The sequence below is a fragment of the Pyrgilauda ruficollis genome, unplaced genomic scaffold, assembly GCF_017590135.1.
Source record: "Pyrgilauda ruficollis isolate IOZ18807 unplaced genomic scaffold, ASM1759013v1 scaffold139, whole genome shotgun sequence".
NCBI classification, from domain to species: Eukaryota; Metazoa; Chordata; class Aves; order Passeriformes; family Passeridae; genus Pyrgilauda; species Pyrgilauda ruficollis.
Genome location: NW_024512432.1, coordinates 833,126 through 849,272, shown reverse-complemented (window position 1 = coordinate 849,272; position 16,147 = coordinate 833,126). Strand labels below are relative to the sequence as shown.

Below are 16,147 nucleotides of genomic sequence, written 5' to 3'. Positions count from 1 at the left end.
CGGGCGGCACCGAGGGCTGGTACGAGTGGGCGGCGCGGTCCGCGCCCGTGCACTGGGCCGAGGGCGGGCTGGCGGCGCTGCAGGAGGCCACCGGGCTGCCCTGCTGGGCCGCCATCGCCGGCGGGGCCGCCTTGCTGCGCACCGCCGTGACCCTCCCGCTGGCCGCGCAGCAGGGGCGGCTGCTGGCTAAGGTGGGAGCGCTGAGGGCTCTGAGGGAGAGGGGCTGAGGGGGCCGCGGAATGAGCGTCGCGGTTACTTTATTGCAGCGGGTTTGGGGGTTTTTTGAGGGATTTCGGTAGGTTTTGTGCTGCTTTGGTTGCAGAGGTGGGCGTTTGTTGCGCTCTCGCGTAGTGAGGGCTCTCATGCTGTGGTGGTGGCTTTGTTCACTGCCGAGCTGTGTCCTCATGGCCTTTATTTTATTACTCTTCATTTAATTATATATATATATAAATTATATGTTTTATCATGTAAAACACAGTATATATATATATATATAAATTATATATTTTATCATGTAAAACACAATATATTTATATATTACAGTATGCTGTAAATAGCGCTTTCTATTATATGAATTTTCTATTATGTGCTTATATTTATTTGCTACTCTTAGTTTTTGTAATGGTCTTTTCTTTAACGTTGAGGTGCCATTAAAGCTGGGTCTTGTTAAGCGGAGTAGCTAATTGCAAAAGTCCTGCGTGCAGGCAAAAAGATGCTTGTTAAGAATTGCCCTCAATTCAGCTGTGATGGAAATAATTTTTTTCCTAAGAAAGTATAAAATTTAAAAATATGAAAATTCTGTCTTCATTTCACGCAGTAGTAAGAGAACATCTTTGATTGTTACAGTAATTACTTGTCGCTGTTACCTTCGTGTGGTTATTTTGTTTGAAGATGAAAGGTGTTCACTGATGTTGAACAAGACCTTACCCAGATGCCTTGTCTGTCCCTCACAGGCGTTTCCTGTCCCTACAGTTGTTAAATTACAGTGCTAATTGCTATGTTTGGTGCCTGTGCTGGTATTAAATCACAGAAGAGTAATTAATATGTGTAATACCCAGAGAGGTATTTAATTATACGGTGGCAATGTGTATGAATTACTGTACATTATTAATACCTATTAATTCCCGTACAGATATTAAATTTTGCAGTGATAATTAGTAACTCTAATACTCGTTCAGGTGAAGGTGAAAGGTGTTCACTGATGTTGAACAAGACCTTACCCAGACGCCTTGTCCCTACAGTTGTTAAATTACAGTGGTAATTGCTATGTTTGGTGCCTGTGCTGGTATTAAATCACAGAAGAGTAATTAATATGTGTAATACCCAGAGAGGTATTTAATTATACGGTGGCAATGTGTATGAATTACTGTACATTATTAATACCTATTAATTCCCGTACAGATATTAAATTTTGCGGTGATAAGTCATAAGTTAATGCTCCTTCAGGCGTTGATTTACCAGGGATAACTGATAACAGAGGTGAGGAGAGGAAGCGAGTGTTGCCTGCCACTGTGCCCAACCAGTTCTCCTTTCCTTTAGCTAGCTGGAAAACCTGCAGCCTGAGATTAAGGAGCTCGCCCAGCGCCTTCGCTATGAAGTTTCAGTGCGTGGGAAGCAGCTGGGCTGGTCTGAGAAGGTGGCCAGGTACGAGGGGCGTTGTCCACACATTCCGGAGTGGGACGTGGCGGGAAGGAGGATCCCACACACAGCACTTGTGCAGCGATATTCTGCCATGGCCCACAGCTTCCATGTTCGTTCCCCACCTGTGCTTTATTTGTCTGTCCTGTTCCTTTTTGGACGTTGTCCGTTCCGAAGCTCAGGCTTGTGCTTTCCTCTCCGGCAGGTCCCACTTCGCCAGGAACATGCGGAGGATTGTCACGGAGCTGTACGTCCGGGACAACTGCCACCCCTTCAAAGCCACCCTGCTGCTGTGGGTGCAGGTGCCCATGTGGGTGTGCGTGTCCCTGGCTCTGCGCAACTGCAGCGTCGGTGCCCTGGGCCCTGCAGGTGTGGGAAAGGGATTTCTGCAGGGATTTTGGGCTCAGAAAAGGGCATTGTCCCACAAATAGGTGCTGCACCAGGACCAGTCTTCTCTCACTGTCACTGCTTGTCCACTTGCTGCCTTGTTGGGTAAAGAACACCATGTCCCGAGCTTGCTGTACAAGCTGATATAAAAACCAGTCAGCCACTAAGGTTTTAAACCTTAACATCGTTTAAACTTAATTAATTAATTTAAATAATAAGTATTTGAAATGAGTTTTAAACTTAACGTGGTCTGACAGTCCTGTTTAGGAAGTCATATTACACGTGCCACACCACAGTCACTTTTAATCTGTATTTTTACACCTTCCACATGAAATACTGTAGACAAGGTGAATGCGTGAGGCTCTCTTAAATTAAAAAAAAATAAATTTTGTCCTGATTTTTTTAGACAAAAGTTGATAGTTTGTTCTTTTAAGCAAAGATGTGGCTAGTTATACAGCTACTAAGAAAAATACAGTTTTTTCAAAACCAGGAAATTAGCACTGTAGGTTACTGCATTCTTATTTTCCTCATTGACTTGTAAAATATTTGAGATGGAAGTATTTTTTATCACAGATTTACCTGGCTGTCATGAGCTAAGCCAGGTCTCAGCTTGTATCTCTCACTTTTCGTACTTATATTGGTAGCAGAGTGTTAAAACCCAGGATTTCTGCTGTAATTGTACTTACCACGTGGATAAAACATACCTAGAAACTTGGGTCTGTGGTCTGACACTGGTACAGTTTGGCTCACGTGAGACAGCAAATTATACTGAATTCTGTATTTTCTTCAATTTTTTCCTGCAGTGCAAGAGCAGTTTTCCTCAGGAGGAGCACTGTGGTTCACAGACCTCACGGCACCTGATTCCACGTGGATTTTGCCGCTGTCCCTGGGGCTGGTGAATTTGCTGGTGGTGGAGGTAGGCTGGTGGAACAAAGCAGCAGCACATAAAGGTGGCTGCAGGTGATCTCTGCTTTCAGTGCACTGGGCAGAAGTGAAACACAGTCTGTTTTCTCTGTGTGTTTTAATGTGTGGGTGGCTCCGTTCGGAGACCTGCAGGTCGGATGGATCTACTCCAGCCTCAGTAATATTTAGTCTGGACTACAGTTCCTTTGAGAACGCTGCTCTGATGAGATTTCTGGGTGTTAATCCTCAGTTTCAGAAAGAGCTGGTTTATAAGCGTGCCTTTCTCCCCTTTCAGATCTTTGCTTCCCAAACGAAAGTGCCAGTTTCGCGGATCCAGAAGATTGCCACCAACTTCTTCCGCGCGGTGTCCGTGGTGATGATCCCTATTGCTGCCACAGTGCCCTCTGTGAGTACCCTGGGATGTCACCCGTGCCTGGGCTCTTCTGGTGCTTAAAGGAGAGCCCAAAGGCCTCACGTGTTTCATGTTTCCACTGCTGCGTGCTTAAGGAAAGTCAGATGTTCTGTCTGTGTGTATGTTTAAGTCTCGTTGCCTTTGGGATGTTTTTGTTCGAGGAGGAAGACTTTGCAAACTTGGAAGGGGTTCATGTCCTTCGTGTAGCCTGAAAAAGGAGAGGAAAGCTTTATGTAAAGGCATATAGGCAAATGCTTGTTCACTGGAAACCAGTGTCGTTCTTAAATTAGGAGATTTTCCACATCTTTCCTCAAACACTTGTCATTTTTGCCAGGTTTTCTACTGCAGAGTGTTCTTAGCAAAAACAAAGTGTCTGGTTGTTCGGCTCAATTACAGTTTCAAACACAGAAGTTTAATCTGACAGCTCTTAAACTAATTCAAGCCTCAGTGTAGATGGCCCTTTTCCCCAGAAGAGTTGAGAGACAGACAGTTGCATTTCACATGGAAGCCATTATTGCAGATGAGAGCAGGAGGAGTGGTTTAGGTGAGTTGTGTCTCTCAGTCCCTGGGAGTGGCCCGCAGCAGAGTTCTGGAGGAGCTGCTTGGAGCCGTGCTTTCCTTGCCTGCAGGGAGCTGACCTGTGCTTGTGTCCTTGCAGTCCATGGCGCTGTACTGGCTGTCCTCGAGCCTCGTGGGCCTGTCCCACAACCTCCTGCTGCGCTCTCCCGCCTTCCGCCGCCTGTGCCGCATCCCGAGGACCGCGTCCGAGTCGGATACGCCCTACCGGGACGTGGTGGCTGCCTTGGCCACCAGGTACAGCCTGAGGAGACAGCACCACTGAGCTCCAGGAGGAGCTGCCTCGGGAGTGAAGTGCTGCTGGTTTGGTCAGGTGTACTTATCTGCTGTATATTTATTTTCCAAATAAAACGCTGGCTGGCCACGAGGAAGGGTTGGTCAGCAAAAATGTGTCTTTAGTGGGAGGCTTTGTTTCAAGGGTGGTCCTTTTGCAGGTGTCCAGAAATCCAGGTTTGTCTCCTGAATTATCCTAAGAGATTGGGCAGGTGAGTGTGGTTGTGTTCGAGGTCTCAGGAAGAGGGAAGACATGAGAATCTTGACTCCATGTTTCATATTATGATATGATATTATATTGTAATGCTGTACTAAAACTATACTAAAAAGAATAGAAGGAAAGGATTCATCAGCAGGCTGGAAGGGAAAGGAATGGAATGATAATAACATCCTGTGACTGCTCACAGCCTCGGCACAGGTGGCTGTCATTGGTCATCGAGTGAAAACAATTTCACATGCTGGGTAAACAGTTCTTCAGATCACATTCCAAAGCAGCAAAACGTGGAGAAGCTGAAGCTTCCCAACTTCTCAGGAGAAAAGACCCTGACAAAAGGATTTTTCATAAAATATGTCTGTGACAGGTGAGTGTTAAATAAAGCTATGACTCACATACAGTGCCTCTCTTTTGCCCTAAGTCCTAAAGGTAAAAAGGTTTGGGTTTGTTTGTTTCTTTTTTTTTTTTTTTTTGTTAAAATGATCAGGAATTAATTATGTACTTCTTGAAAGATTCCAAGCTGCTACTGTGATGTAAACTAACAAAAATTCGGAAGCAGAAGTTTTTAATGCAGATTTGGAAGCATTTATTTGAATTGTTGTGATAGCCTAGTGGAACTTTACAGGTAGGGCTGAGATAGACTTTCTGACTCCAACCAGCAGTTTAGGAGAAAAAGTGCAGATGTCACTGGGCTGATAACACTGCACTTTACCTGTGGGGATGTTTCACTGAGGTCTGAGAACATCAGTGATAAGAGTTATGCCTGGGTGCTGCCAGGATGTTTTTATACCAAAAAACTCCCCAAAACAGGTGTGAAACTGAAGGTAAAGCAGCCAAAAGCATCTCATCTAATGGTGTCTAACAATTCAAAATCCACAGATAAGGAGATCAGAAGGTATGTGGTAAAGCCATTTCCAGGTCTGCATTGCAGGTAAGATAATGTTCTAGATTTTTAAAGGGTCTTAGAGGTTTCTCTGAATGAATATTGCCATTTTGCCTCATCTGAAGGTGTTGGGAAAAGACTGTGCAAAGGGGAATGAATTTTTGTCTGGAAACTTGGTGGTAGAGGGAGCTGGTGCTCCATGCAGTGCTGATGGAAGTCGCCTCTCCTTCCTCAGCAGTCTCACCTGAGAGGGGCTCACATTCCCAGCCTGGGAGCAGGGCAGGCTGGCAACAGCTATGTCTTGTGTGCAGTAAAAAAATAAAATCCTATTTCTTGGGAAGCATAAAGAGGACTGTGGAACTGGTCACTGGAAAAAATGCCTCCCAGCTCTGTCAGAACCCCATATGTTCGATGCAGGACACTGGCTTTGTTAGATTTGCAGTTCTCTGTTTATTTCTGTTTACTTTGCACCTTTTAACCTTACAAAATGACACCCAAGACCTGCCAGTGGGAATTAGAAGGGATTAAGGCGAGTGTGTTTGGTGGTGGATTTGTCACAGCATTATTTTAGGTCTGCAAGAGGGTTGTTGGAACATTGTACTTAGGAGGGAGCCTAAGCTTGAGGAGCTGCAGTCAGGCAAGTACAAGTTCCCTGGATGGGCTCTGTTCAGAAGTGCTGAAATATCCTGGCTGGATAATGTGTGTTTCATCTCTGTCTTGAAGATGCAGTGTAAACTTGGAGAGCAGGGCTGTGATGTTTGTTATCTTTGGTGGTTGTGCCCTGCAAAAAGACATTGTTTACACAAAAGCTTTCCTCTGTTAGTAATGACTCTGTTCCAGTACATTGTCTGGCCTAAAATCCTTGTCTCAGTGTTAGGTGCTGTTTCTGGGGAAGAGGATTGGAGCTTTGCTGTTTGCCTTTGTATGGTAATGCAATTATTTTGTTGTCAGTCCTTGCTGATGACGCAAAGATGGAGCAAAGATCCATAAAATGGTGTGTGTCGGGTCAAATGAGTCTCCTTGACTGTGGAAGGGCCAAGGGAGGTTTCTGGAGAAGAAGTCAGAAGAAACCTGTTGCTGTGTTCTCTGAGAAACCTGACTGGATACTGTGCAGTGTTCTTTGTGAATGACCCTTTATTAATTAGGTAATGTCATCTGTAGCTCTGGCTTAACTGTGTCTCCACCTCTCGTGCTTGCTTCCTGTTCTGGCTGTGCTGAAAGCAAAGAAATTCTAAGTAAATGAGCAAAACTCAGTAGCTATAAAATAATTGTGGTTTTAGAAAGGAGGGCAGTTTCCCTCCTAACTTCCTGTGATTATTAGGCAGAAACACTGTAGGTGAGGTGAGCTGGCCCCTGTCCCATTCAGGAATGAGATGTCAGTATAATCCAACACCTTTTCCTGGTGGAGGGGATGCTGCTGTCTGCCAGGGAATTTGACACCTTCCCAGTGCACCTGGTTGTTCTTTGGGGCTGTTTTAGTGGGGAATCCAAACTCCTCATCCAAAGCACAGTTACTAGGACGGATTCCTTGGAGTGCAAGGATTTTTTTCCCGTACCGAGTGTCACTTTTGGCACCGTTCCATGGTTTCTGGAAAGTAAAAAAGCGTCAGGGTCCTGTTGGTGCACTGCTGTACACACGGGGGTGCTCCAGCTCCTGTCAGCTGCGGAGCTGCCGGGTTCCAGGATCCAGGACAGGCAGGCATTGGACTTAAACTTTTTTCCTCCTGTGTCTTTCATCCTGATGCTGTTTCGGAGCTTAATCAGGCTGTCCTTCACAGTGCACACTTCTTTTCCACCTCGCTGCCATGCCCCTTTGAAGTAACCCAGTGTTCAACACTGCTGAGTTGAAAGTAATGCAAAGGACTGCCTTGCTGCTCCCTCTTTGTGGCCAGGGAATGCCGAAGGGAAGCAGGCAGGTGTCGGAACAATCCCGGGTTGTCTTTGCAAAGCCCTCCGTTGGTGCATACCTATATTTAATTAATCTGACTAATTTGTAATGGTACATGAGGTATTCTTCATTCCTTTGAAGCTCAGCACAGTGCTAAAAGAAACAGCAGCTGCTGCTTTCCTGAGTGAGGTGTTCTGTTCTATTTCCTGAGTTTCAGGGATCACAAAAAAATTCGGAATCAGGGATTTGTGCTTCACATCAGTGGCACCTCAATGATTTTGATCCGTTTTTGCTGCACAGAACTGTGGTGGTACAGGCTTTGAGTTTGGGTAGGGATGTTTAAAGAAGCCTGTGTAAATTTGGGTCATCATTAAGATGAGTGCACACATCCCTGTGTTCCTTTATTTAAGGAGTTGAGCTTTGTGGGTTCATTTGTCCAGGTACCTATTCATAATTTGAGTGCCTTAATTAACTTTGCAGTTGGAGTAATAGTAAATATCATTTTTTTAGCCTGTTTTACTTAATATAATCCCCCACTTTTGTTTGAAAGTGGAAGAGACCGCTACTGCCTTATTTGTAGGGACTGGGCTTCTGGAGGAGATCTTCCAGCTCCCAGAATCCCTGGTACTCAAATCCCTCATGAAAATAAGGGGTATGGTGCTGTGTGCTCTGAGGCTTAATATTACCTGGCTTTTTGAGGCCTGGAGAGAGGTAGGGAAGGCATTTCCCTGTGCCAAGTACCCTGCCTTCCTGCAGGGAAGGCACACTCCTGTATTCGCACTCGAGCAGTACAAAGGTGGTTTTGGTACTTGCTGCTGAGAACAGAGGAGAATTTGGGATGCTGTCACAAGCCTGACTTTGGTTTTTACGAGTCCAAGGCTCAAACGTGTGAAATGGAGGGGACAGAGAGGTTGGAAAGCCACTTGGGATGTCAATGGCTACCACAGAGGCTGTAATGGGAAGAATGTTAATTGGAAACAAATGCCAGCCTTCAGCATCATCCATTCCAGAGGAAAAGGGCCCTGTGCATTCAGGAGTTTGGGCCTGAGCATGTTCACCTGGAGTTTTCTGGGGAGCTGTTGGTCAGTGGCATGCAGTTCTTCCAGAGGGGGTGGAATGCCAACCCGTGGTGAGTGATGGGTCCTTGGAAGTGCAAGAGGGCAAGAAGGTCTGTGGCTTGTAGTTACAATGTGCTTTTGGCAGGCAAGTAAAACAAGCCAAGAAGTGCTTTTCCACTCTGGTGTATCAAGAGGACCTGAGATGGGCCAGGAATCTTCAGGCAGGGACATGGTGAGTTTTGAAATACTTCAACTTGAGCAGGGCAGATCATCTGCTTGGCTTTAGTCCTGCTTCCTCTTTGGGGGCTGTGATGGATTCCCACGTGCCCTTGTGGCTGTTTTGCACTTTGGGAATGTGTGTAGGAAAACGGTGAGCTGTGAACCTTATCTGACAGGATAGCGGTTAAAATACGGATTTCCTGGAAGTTTTGAAAGGCTGGATTTGATTTGAGAGGTCTAGTGGAGGTACCAGAACACTCAAGTGCGGCGATTTTCTTTCAGCACCTGAGTTTGAACAGAAAAGTGACCTCTGTCCTGCTGACAGAGGGAGCTGCTGCAGGCAGAGAACACGCTCTTCTGGACGAATTCCTGACCTTGAGCCCTCTCTGTCTAGAAAATAAATGATAAAATCTTCTTCTGGGGGAAATCAGTCGCTTAGAAATGTAGCTAATAAAATAGAAATGGTGGCGGTACTCTCTAGGCGCGTTATTTCTGCTTTGAGGAAGAGCTGCAGATTGGAAGTTGGCAGACAGCAACTTTTTGGAGGTTTCATATCAATGCAGCCTAAACCTTTTGGGTACAACTAAAGGGATTTTAGTTTAGATTTAGTTCAGAGCTCAGGTTCTTTGTGCATTTTGTTAAAGCCCAGCTGGCCACGTAATAAAAAATGGGGTTTTTTCTGAAGGGTCTGTAAAGAGGTACTTGATACTCACTCAGCTGTTTGGAAATATTTCTGCTTCTTATTTTTAGGACGTCCTTTAATGCATCGCCAGAGTTACGGCTGAGCACTAGGTCCTTATTAACTTTTGTAAGTGGAGAAGGTGCAGCTTTATCAGAAGGGAATGGGGAGGGACTGCAAGTGGGTCCATGGATTCCCAAGTGGGGCCATTTGCCAGGAGTCCCTGATTTTCCTCTGTAATCACCGTGCAGGTCATGGTTTTTATTTCACTACTGCCTAAGTGCTTGCTCCAGAGTGCAACCAATAATTCTGTAGTATTTTACAAAGTAAACAAGCTCAGATTAATTTGCTAATAAAACCTTTGCTAGTCTTGCATTTTTCCACTTTAAATGCTCTTGCTGGAAGGCTGAGAGATAAGCTTTGTTTGGAGATATTTAGAGTCATGATTTCAGCAATAAGTCCCCAGAGACTGACTATGCACGTGACAACAATCTTTAAAAAAATACATGGTGACCTTTTCCCCTTCAGATGCAGATTGTTCAGAGTGAAGTGACTGTAGAAGTTGGGAGAAAGTGGGAGCTGTTTGCTCTTGTGGCAGCGCAGAATTCGGGTTGAAGACGTTGGTGGAAAATCAGACTGAAATCCGGGAGGTGCTGAACTGCAGAAGTGAGGCCTTGATACTAAGCAGGTTCTAAAAACCCTAAAGACAGGAAATACTGAATATAGGGAAAAGTAACTCCGTAATTCTGGCCCAATGAAATCTGTTTGGTGCTTTAGTCTTTTATCATATTTCTCCCCCCAGGTTCTGTGAGGTGGGAGGATGTTCTAACGCTGTTAAATAATGCAAAATACAGATTTGTGCTTCAGGGCTGAGCTGAGGAGCTGTGGTGTTCCTGTGCTGTCAGCCTCTGTGGATTTGGGTTGGTTTCTGTCTTTCCTCATTGCTCTTTGGATGAGCATCACTGGGACTTGTTGTGGGCCAACATTTTTCCAAATTTTGGCCAAGTGTGTTATTTTTATGCTTCATTTGAGTGAATCCATCTAAGTTCATCCTTTCAGAGAGTCTCTGAAGTCTCAAACCTGCTGCTGCCAGCAGGAATTCTGTGACTGATTTCAGTGGAATAAAGATTTCATTATTTTCTCCATTTTTTTTTTCCTCCTGAGAGCAGAGTGATACAAAGATAGTTTCTTTTGTATCCCTTTGCTTGTGCCACGATTTGGACACGTGAGCGGACGAGGAACATGCCCGCTGCTTTATCTGTAAAACAACTGCCAAAAATACTGAAATGATTTAGCAACCAACACTTGTTTCTCTCCACGGTGTACAGGTTGTGGCTGAGCATTGCAGCGTGCGTGGAAGGATCCTTTCTGACTGTTTCCATCTAAATACTTCTGGTTTATGGAAGGAAGCTGAGCAAATAAACTGCTCCTCATCATAGGTCTCTCCAAGTTTAGAAAATCCTTCAAATTGCAAAAGAAAAGCTCAGAGAGGTCAGCTGTGCGAGCTCTGTCTGAAGTTTATCTGGTTAAACCCCCACAGCTGATTTTATGTAGAGTTCTTGCTTTTTTTTGGGAGCAAGCCTAATTGCTATTCCAAGCTTGCAGCCTCTGTTGCCTTTTATTACTAAAATTTGATGCTGGAATGCTGAGTATCTTTGTAAAGCCAAGGATATGCCACCCCAAAGGCTTGATTCTCGAGCCATAAAAGCTTTGTGTAGGGAAGTATAAACTAAACTAATGAAGGGATTTCGAAATGCAGGTTTTATGTATGGGTTTTGTGCTCCTTCACACCCTAGGGACAGCCACAAGGCAGGTTTTTCTATTGCTTGTCATAGGAGTTCACTGAGCCCTGGAAACAACAGGACCTGACTCCTAAGAGCTGTTTTCTTGAGTGCAGAAGACATTTTTGCTCTAAGGAATTTACTCAGGGAACCTCATTAGTGGTTCATGAGTTCATGGTTCACCTCCAGAGACACGTAACCATCGCCCTGGATCAGTGCATCTGGATGCTTTCAAGACTCTTCCTTAATAACCAGGTACAGCTTGGTTTCTGTAGAATTTGACTTTTTATTTTTAATTTAAAGACTACATGTGTGTCTGTATCCAGGCACAAAGAGGGTATGTGACCCGAGGATGTACATTTATTTGCCAGAAGCTGCTGGAATCTGGTGGGTTTGCAGAGCTGAGTGTTGAAATGGCAGATTTGAAGGAGTCAGGACAGTTTTGCTCAGGCTGTGCCAGATGGCCACAGACACTTTCAGTCCTGGCTGCTGTGCCTCAGTGCACGGGGCAGGGGGTGTTCAGAGGGTCGTGGACTGCACGAGGCTCTCGAATGTGCTGTGGGAGATGGAATGAGATCCTGGTTGGGGTCCTAGGGATGGCTGTCCTGATGTTCTCTGCCTTCCCTGAGGGGCCACAGGTTGTTTAGCAGCCATCTGGCCTTCAAGCATGACATTCTTTGCCTTAAACTGCTCCCATCAGCTTTAGCTTCATCTTCCAGGAGGACTCAGTGTGGTGTAGTTTTACTGTCTGGATGCTGGCAGCTGCTCCTCACGAGCTTGTTGGGCTCATTTAGACCCAAACAGGAAACACTAACTTGCCATTTGGAGTTTCATTTGTGCTGCTCGTAGGAAAGTCCAGTGCACTCTCGGCTAAATGTTTCATTTGCTGTGGGAATTTGCTTTGGCTAATGCAGTTTTTAAGACCTGTTGGTTCATTCTGAGGTCGAGGAACATTTATGTAAGAGACTCCTCAATAACATTCCTTTAACTTGGCAAGTTGAAAAAGCACAGCACCAATTTTTTTTCTCCTCTTTGGAGTACTAATTTTTTTGCATGGATCCTCTTGATTTCCAAAGAGTAACATTGCTTTAAAAGTCTGGATGCAGCATCATGTAAAGGTAGAGAATTAATTCCCATTGATCACCCTGTCTCCCTATTAATGAGGGTTATCCCAAACCCCAGCACACGAGGTTTTAAGGTAGACAGAGGTAAGATTTGGCTGAGATTCCATACTCCACCTTTCTGCTGTTGGGATTTTTCAGGCATCCAAACATGGTGGAGATGGCAGGTGTGAGGGAAGGCTCCGTGTTCTCTGTGTGTAGCTGCTTCTCTTCACTGAGAATTCCACAGTAATTTGGTGTTTTCTATCTCACCCTTCCTACGCTAATAAATTCTCAATAGCATTTCTCTTCTCTCACTCCATAAAAAACCCTCACTTTTTGGTAAATTCCACGTTAAAAGCATCAGGTTAGGAAACATTTGTACTGATTTCTTTCCCTAAAAAGGCAGACAGGCTCCTGCCAGACGCAGCAAGGTAGGTTGGAGGCTGATTTTCCTGAGCTGCCTCACGTCAGTTCAAGCAATAAGAAAATGAAATCGTCTCTCCAGAGAGGTGGGTTTTTCCTTTTTACATTAAATGCTCTTTCTTGCCCTTTCATAGGCAATTATTTGATTGTGTGGGTGTGAAATTCATGTTGGGATTATGTAAAGCTGAAGGAGGAGGAAAATCAGGGACGCTGCTGAGACACAGGGGGAGATCCCTGGCTGTGATTTCAGATATCATAGAAACACTTGATGGAAAGCTGCCCTTAATTTTGTTTGCCTCCTTCTCGCCATTTCCTTTGGGACAGAACGATACTGATTGTTTTATCACCCCGTTTTATGGACAGATCCTGTGCTCTGCAAATGTGAACCTTGGTTTAACAACAAAAGTGTGTTTTATTGTGTAATGATGGAGTTGTGTCAAACAACTGTTGTGGAGTAATATTTGAAATTACTGTGTGGCAGCTCTGTCACTCCACTGCTTCTTTTCAGGACTAGTACTTTCTGCTCACACAGATTTTTATGATCAAGAGAAACTAGGATCCACTTGTTGGGTACCTCAGTGACATCAGGGCATTCCCACTGCTCCAAACTGAGAAGCAGTGATGCATGTTTGAAATGGCCAGTTTGGTCCCTTATCCCAGGGAAGTTACCTGCTAAAGCTGATGCGTTTTGCAGGTTTTAGGGCAGGGAAAAAAAAAAAAAAAAAAAAAAAGAAAGACAGTGGATGTGATCATTTCATGTGAGAGAAACCCCAGGTGATGAGAAAAAGTTGCTTTGAAAAGTCCTGAAAAAACCTATTTTGACCTTGAAACGTGTTCAGCCTTTTTTGTTGTGCTGCAATGCTTGCAGTTGTACCTGTGGTGAATTAATCTCTTCGTTAGCTACGTCTGAGTGCTCAGCAAAATGGATCCCTCAGCTGGGTGAGCATTCCAGCACTGTTTTCGTGCAAAGAGATGTCACCATTTTTAACAGCACATCCTGGGAGGGTGGCTAAAGCTTCTCACTGCTGAGAGGGACATGGCTGGGCTTCAAATGAAGGTTGAGAACACTGGCATAGTGATTATATTCTAGTGCCTAAACACATGCACGTGTGTACACACACACTTCTGTCTCTGTCTTTCTTTTACATGTGTGAGCCTTAAGAAAATCTGCAATTTTGCTGCTGATCTAGTAGGTGATTTTCAGTCTGTAAAGGAAAAAAATGTGATTTTTTAACTGTATAGGTGTGGAAACTCATGTCTCTATCCAGAACTGCAAGGAAAAACTGCTGTTGTAAAGAAAGGTAAACTGCAGATTCAAAATCCTTTTTTTTTTCATTCTCAGCTTTTGATAATTGCTCTCAAGCCTTTTCTAAGTGCTTTTTTGTAATGATTTTGAAGTGCTTTCTCAGATTTGTTTTCAATATGTTTGTCTTGTAAGCAACACTTGATCCAAGTATTTTACTGCCTAGAAAAAACAAATGCAGATTTTCAATAAGCATTCCTGAATTTAAAAAAAAACTTAAAATTCCATACTGCTAGTGTGTTGGAAAAACTGCAGTTCTCATGGTCCTTTTTGGCTTTAGGCCCTAATATAAAGCTATAATAAAAAACTTGATTTCTAGCTTAGATTTTTATGCGCTTGACTTCCAAATTTCGGACACTTCTTTGCTGAAATGGAGCTAAACCTAGGCAAAGTGTTGTGATAAGTGATGGGAGGGAGGAAAGAATTGGTTGTGCTTAAAGCTTCTTCCTTGGGTGGTGATTAGTTGGTCTCCTAAGACTATTAATGAGGTAGAGAAATTATTGCTGAAGCCATCATGGTGTCTGGTTTTCTCTCTTGTGAGAGAATTCGGGTTCTTAAAAAAAAACCAAGAAACCAACCTACATCTTTTTAGACTGGATGAAAGTTGCTGATGCTCCTGGCTGCTCACGTTAGGATGCTGCTGCCTCATTTCTGCCCTCTTTTTATCCACTGGAAGTGAGCAATGCTGGCACAGGTGTGTCAGCAGGCAGAGCTCACACATTGCCAGATGTGCACATCTGTTGGACTCTGTGTCACTTCCAGGAGTTTTCAGACTGAAAAAAGCAGCTTTCCGAATATTTTGTAGCACAGAAAAACACTTTTTTTTTTTTTTTTTTTTTTTTTATCACTGTTTTCTAACTGCTCTTTTTCTCAGAAACACTACTTTTTTTTTCTCCCAAAGTTGAAGTGCCTTTTACCATTTCATAGAATTCTCTGAGCCAGCTGCAGGTGATTTGCCTTTTATTTCTTCCTGCAGCACAGTTTGGGGAGCTTTTGAAGTAGAGGAGAACTCCTGCTGGAGTCCAAAGTCAGTGCTCAGGAGAGGGCGACCCTGCCCAAAGGAGCCTTCAGCTGGGTCCCCAAGGAGTATGTGGGAAATGTGATTTTTTTCTGTCATGGACTCACAGAGTTTTAAGATTGGAAAAGCCCTCTAAGTCCACCTGTTCCCCCGGCACTGACAAGGACACTGCTAACCCATCTTTTAAGTGCCTGGTGCCACAAGTGAGCTGGGAATAATGCACCTGGCAGCCCTGGAGTGGGATAAAAGGCAGTTCTTCATCAGGAGCCATTTAAAAGATGAGATCTCCTTTCAGTGGGATCTGGGTTTGGTTTGGTTGGTTGTTTTTTAAAGGAACTAATTTGGAATTTAAGGTTGTTATGCCCTAACCTGCTCAGTGTATTTTGGGGAAAGTAGTTTGATTTACTCTGGGCAGTATACAGAGAAAAAAAGCAAGTTCTCAAGAGGTTCAGTGACAAACTTTTATTTGCAAGCTTGCAAAGGTAAAAGAAGGTACTAGGTGAATTTTAAAACAACATCCAGACGAAGATGCTTTACAAGCTTTAACTTAGCAAACTTAAACTCAGCCAACTTTAACTTATCCAGACACAACAAGGCACTTACTAAGGTAATGACTGCATTTTTTTTGTCTGGCTTACATTATATTTTATTATATCATATTTGAGAAGAAGGTAGGGAGAAGAAAGAGGGAAAGAAAGAAAAAAAGAGAGAAAAAAATAAATATATATATTGATTACCCCAGGATCCCGTGTGGTCTCAGCTGCTTCTAAATGCAGGGCAGTGGAGTGTCTTAACCCATGTATCGCTTCTTTTTATGTGCTCTGGTCTCCTGGGGACTCCCCTGGGCATGGATGCACATGAACATTCATGTGGGGCCCATGCAGTCAGTCACTGCCATTTTGTGTGAGGACGCAGGTCAGTTCCTGCAATTTCGGGTCTCTCAGCAGTCTGTGAGTTGGTTCCTGCCGTTCTGGGGCTGTCAGGAGGTTGTAGGTCAGTTGCTGCCATTTTGGGGCTGTCTGTGGGTCAGTCACCGCCATTTTGTGGCCCTCAGCAGTCTGTGGGTCAGTTGCCACCATTTTGTGGCTCTCAGGGGGACGTGGGTCAGTCACCGCCATTTTGTATAAGGACACAGGTCAATTCACACCATTTTTGGTGTGAATCGCTGCCATTTTTGGTCTCTCAGCAGTCTCTATGGGTCAGCCACTTTCACACCATTTTGCGGGTCTCAGCACACTGTGGGTGAATCGCTACCATTTTGGGTCTCTCAGCAGCCTCTGTGGGTCAGCCACCACCATTTTGTGGCCCTTAGCAGTCTGTGGGTCAGTTGCCGCCATTTTGTGGCTCTCAGGGGGACGTGGGTCAGTCACCGCCATTTTGTGGCCCTTA

The 16,147-nt window shown here is 44.5% G+C and overlaps 1 protein-coding gene across 3 annotated transcripts; it reads left to right on the top strand.

Moving 5' to 3' along the window:
• On the top strand, window positions 1-4,314 carry LOC121349324 (cytochrome c oxidase assembly protein COX18, mitochondrial). Of its 3 annotated transcripts, XR_005954498.1 has the most exons (7): window positions 53-191; window positions 1,540-1,644; window positions 1,844-2,007; window positions 2,829-2,941; window positions 3,224-3,334; window positions 3,675-3,884; window positions 3,999-4,139. XR_005954498.1 is itself a non-coding variant. In XM_041459603.1 (6 exons), the coding sequence occupies exons 3-6, from the start codon at window positions 1,863-1,865 to the stop codon at window positions 4,179-4,181; spliced, it is 552 nt and encodes a 183-aa protein (XP_041315537.1). In that variant the 5' UTR covers window positions 1-19; window positions 1,540-1,644; window positions 1,844-1,862; the 3' UTR covers window positions 4,182-4,314. The 3 variants fall into 3 exon arrangements, 2 of the variants coding, with proteins under 2 accessions (XP_041315537.1, XP_041315536.1); XM_041459603.1 differs by lacking the exons at window positions 53-191; window positions 3,675-3,884 and adding an exon at window positions 1-19 and having other exon boundaries at window positions 3,999-4,314; XM_041459602.1 differs by lacking the exon at window positions 3,675-3,884 and having other exon boundaries at window positions 3,999-4,314.
• The last annotated feature ends 11,833 nt before the right edge of the window (window positions 4,315-16,147 follow it).

Bases quoted from the DNA above. Each gene is read 5' to 3' on its own strand.
- LOC121349324 (XM_041459603.1), top strand. From the start codon at position 1,863: ATGCGGAGGATTGTCACGGAGCTGTACGTCCGGGACAACTGCCACCCC. The intron at 2,008-2,828 runs GTGTGGGAAAGG...TTTTTCCTGCAG, and splicing joins CGGTGCCCTGGGCCCTGCAG to TGCAAGAGCAGTTTTCCTCA. The intron at 3,335-3,998 runs GTGAGTACCCTG...GTGTCCTTGCAG, and splicing joins TTGCTGCCACAGTGCCCTCT to TCCATGGCGCTGTACTGGCT.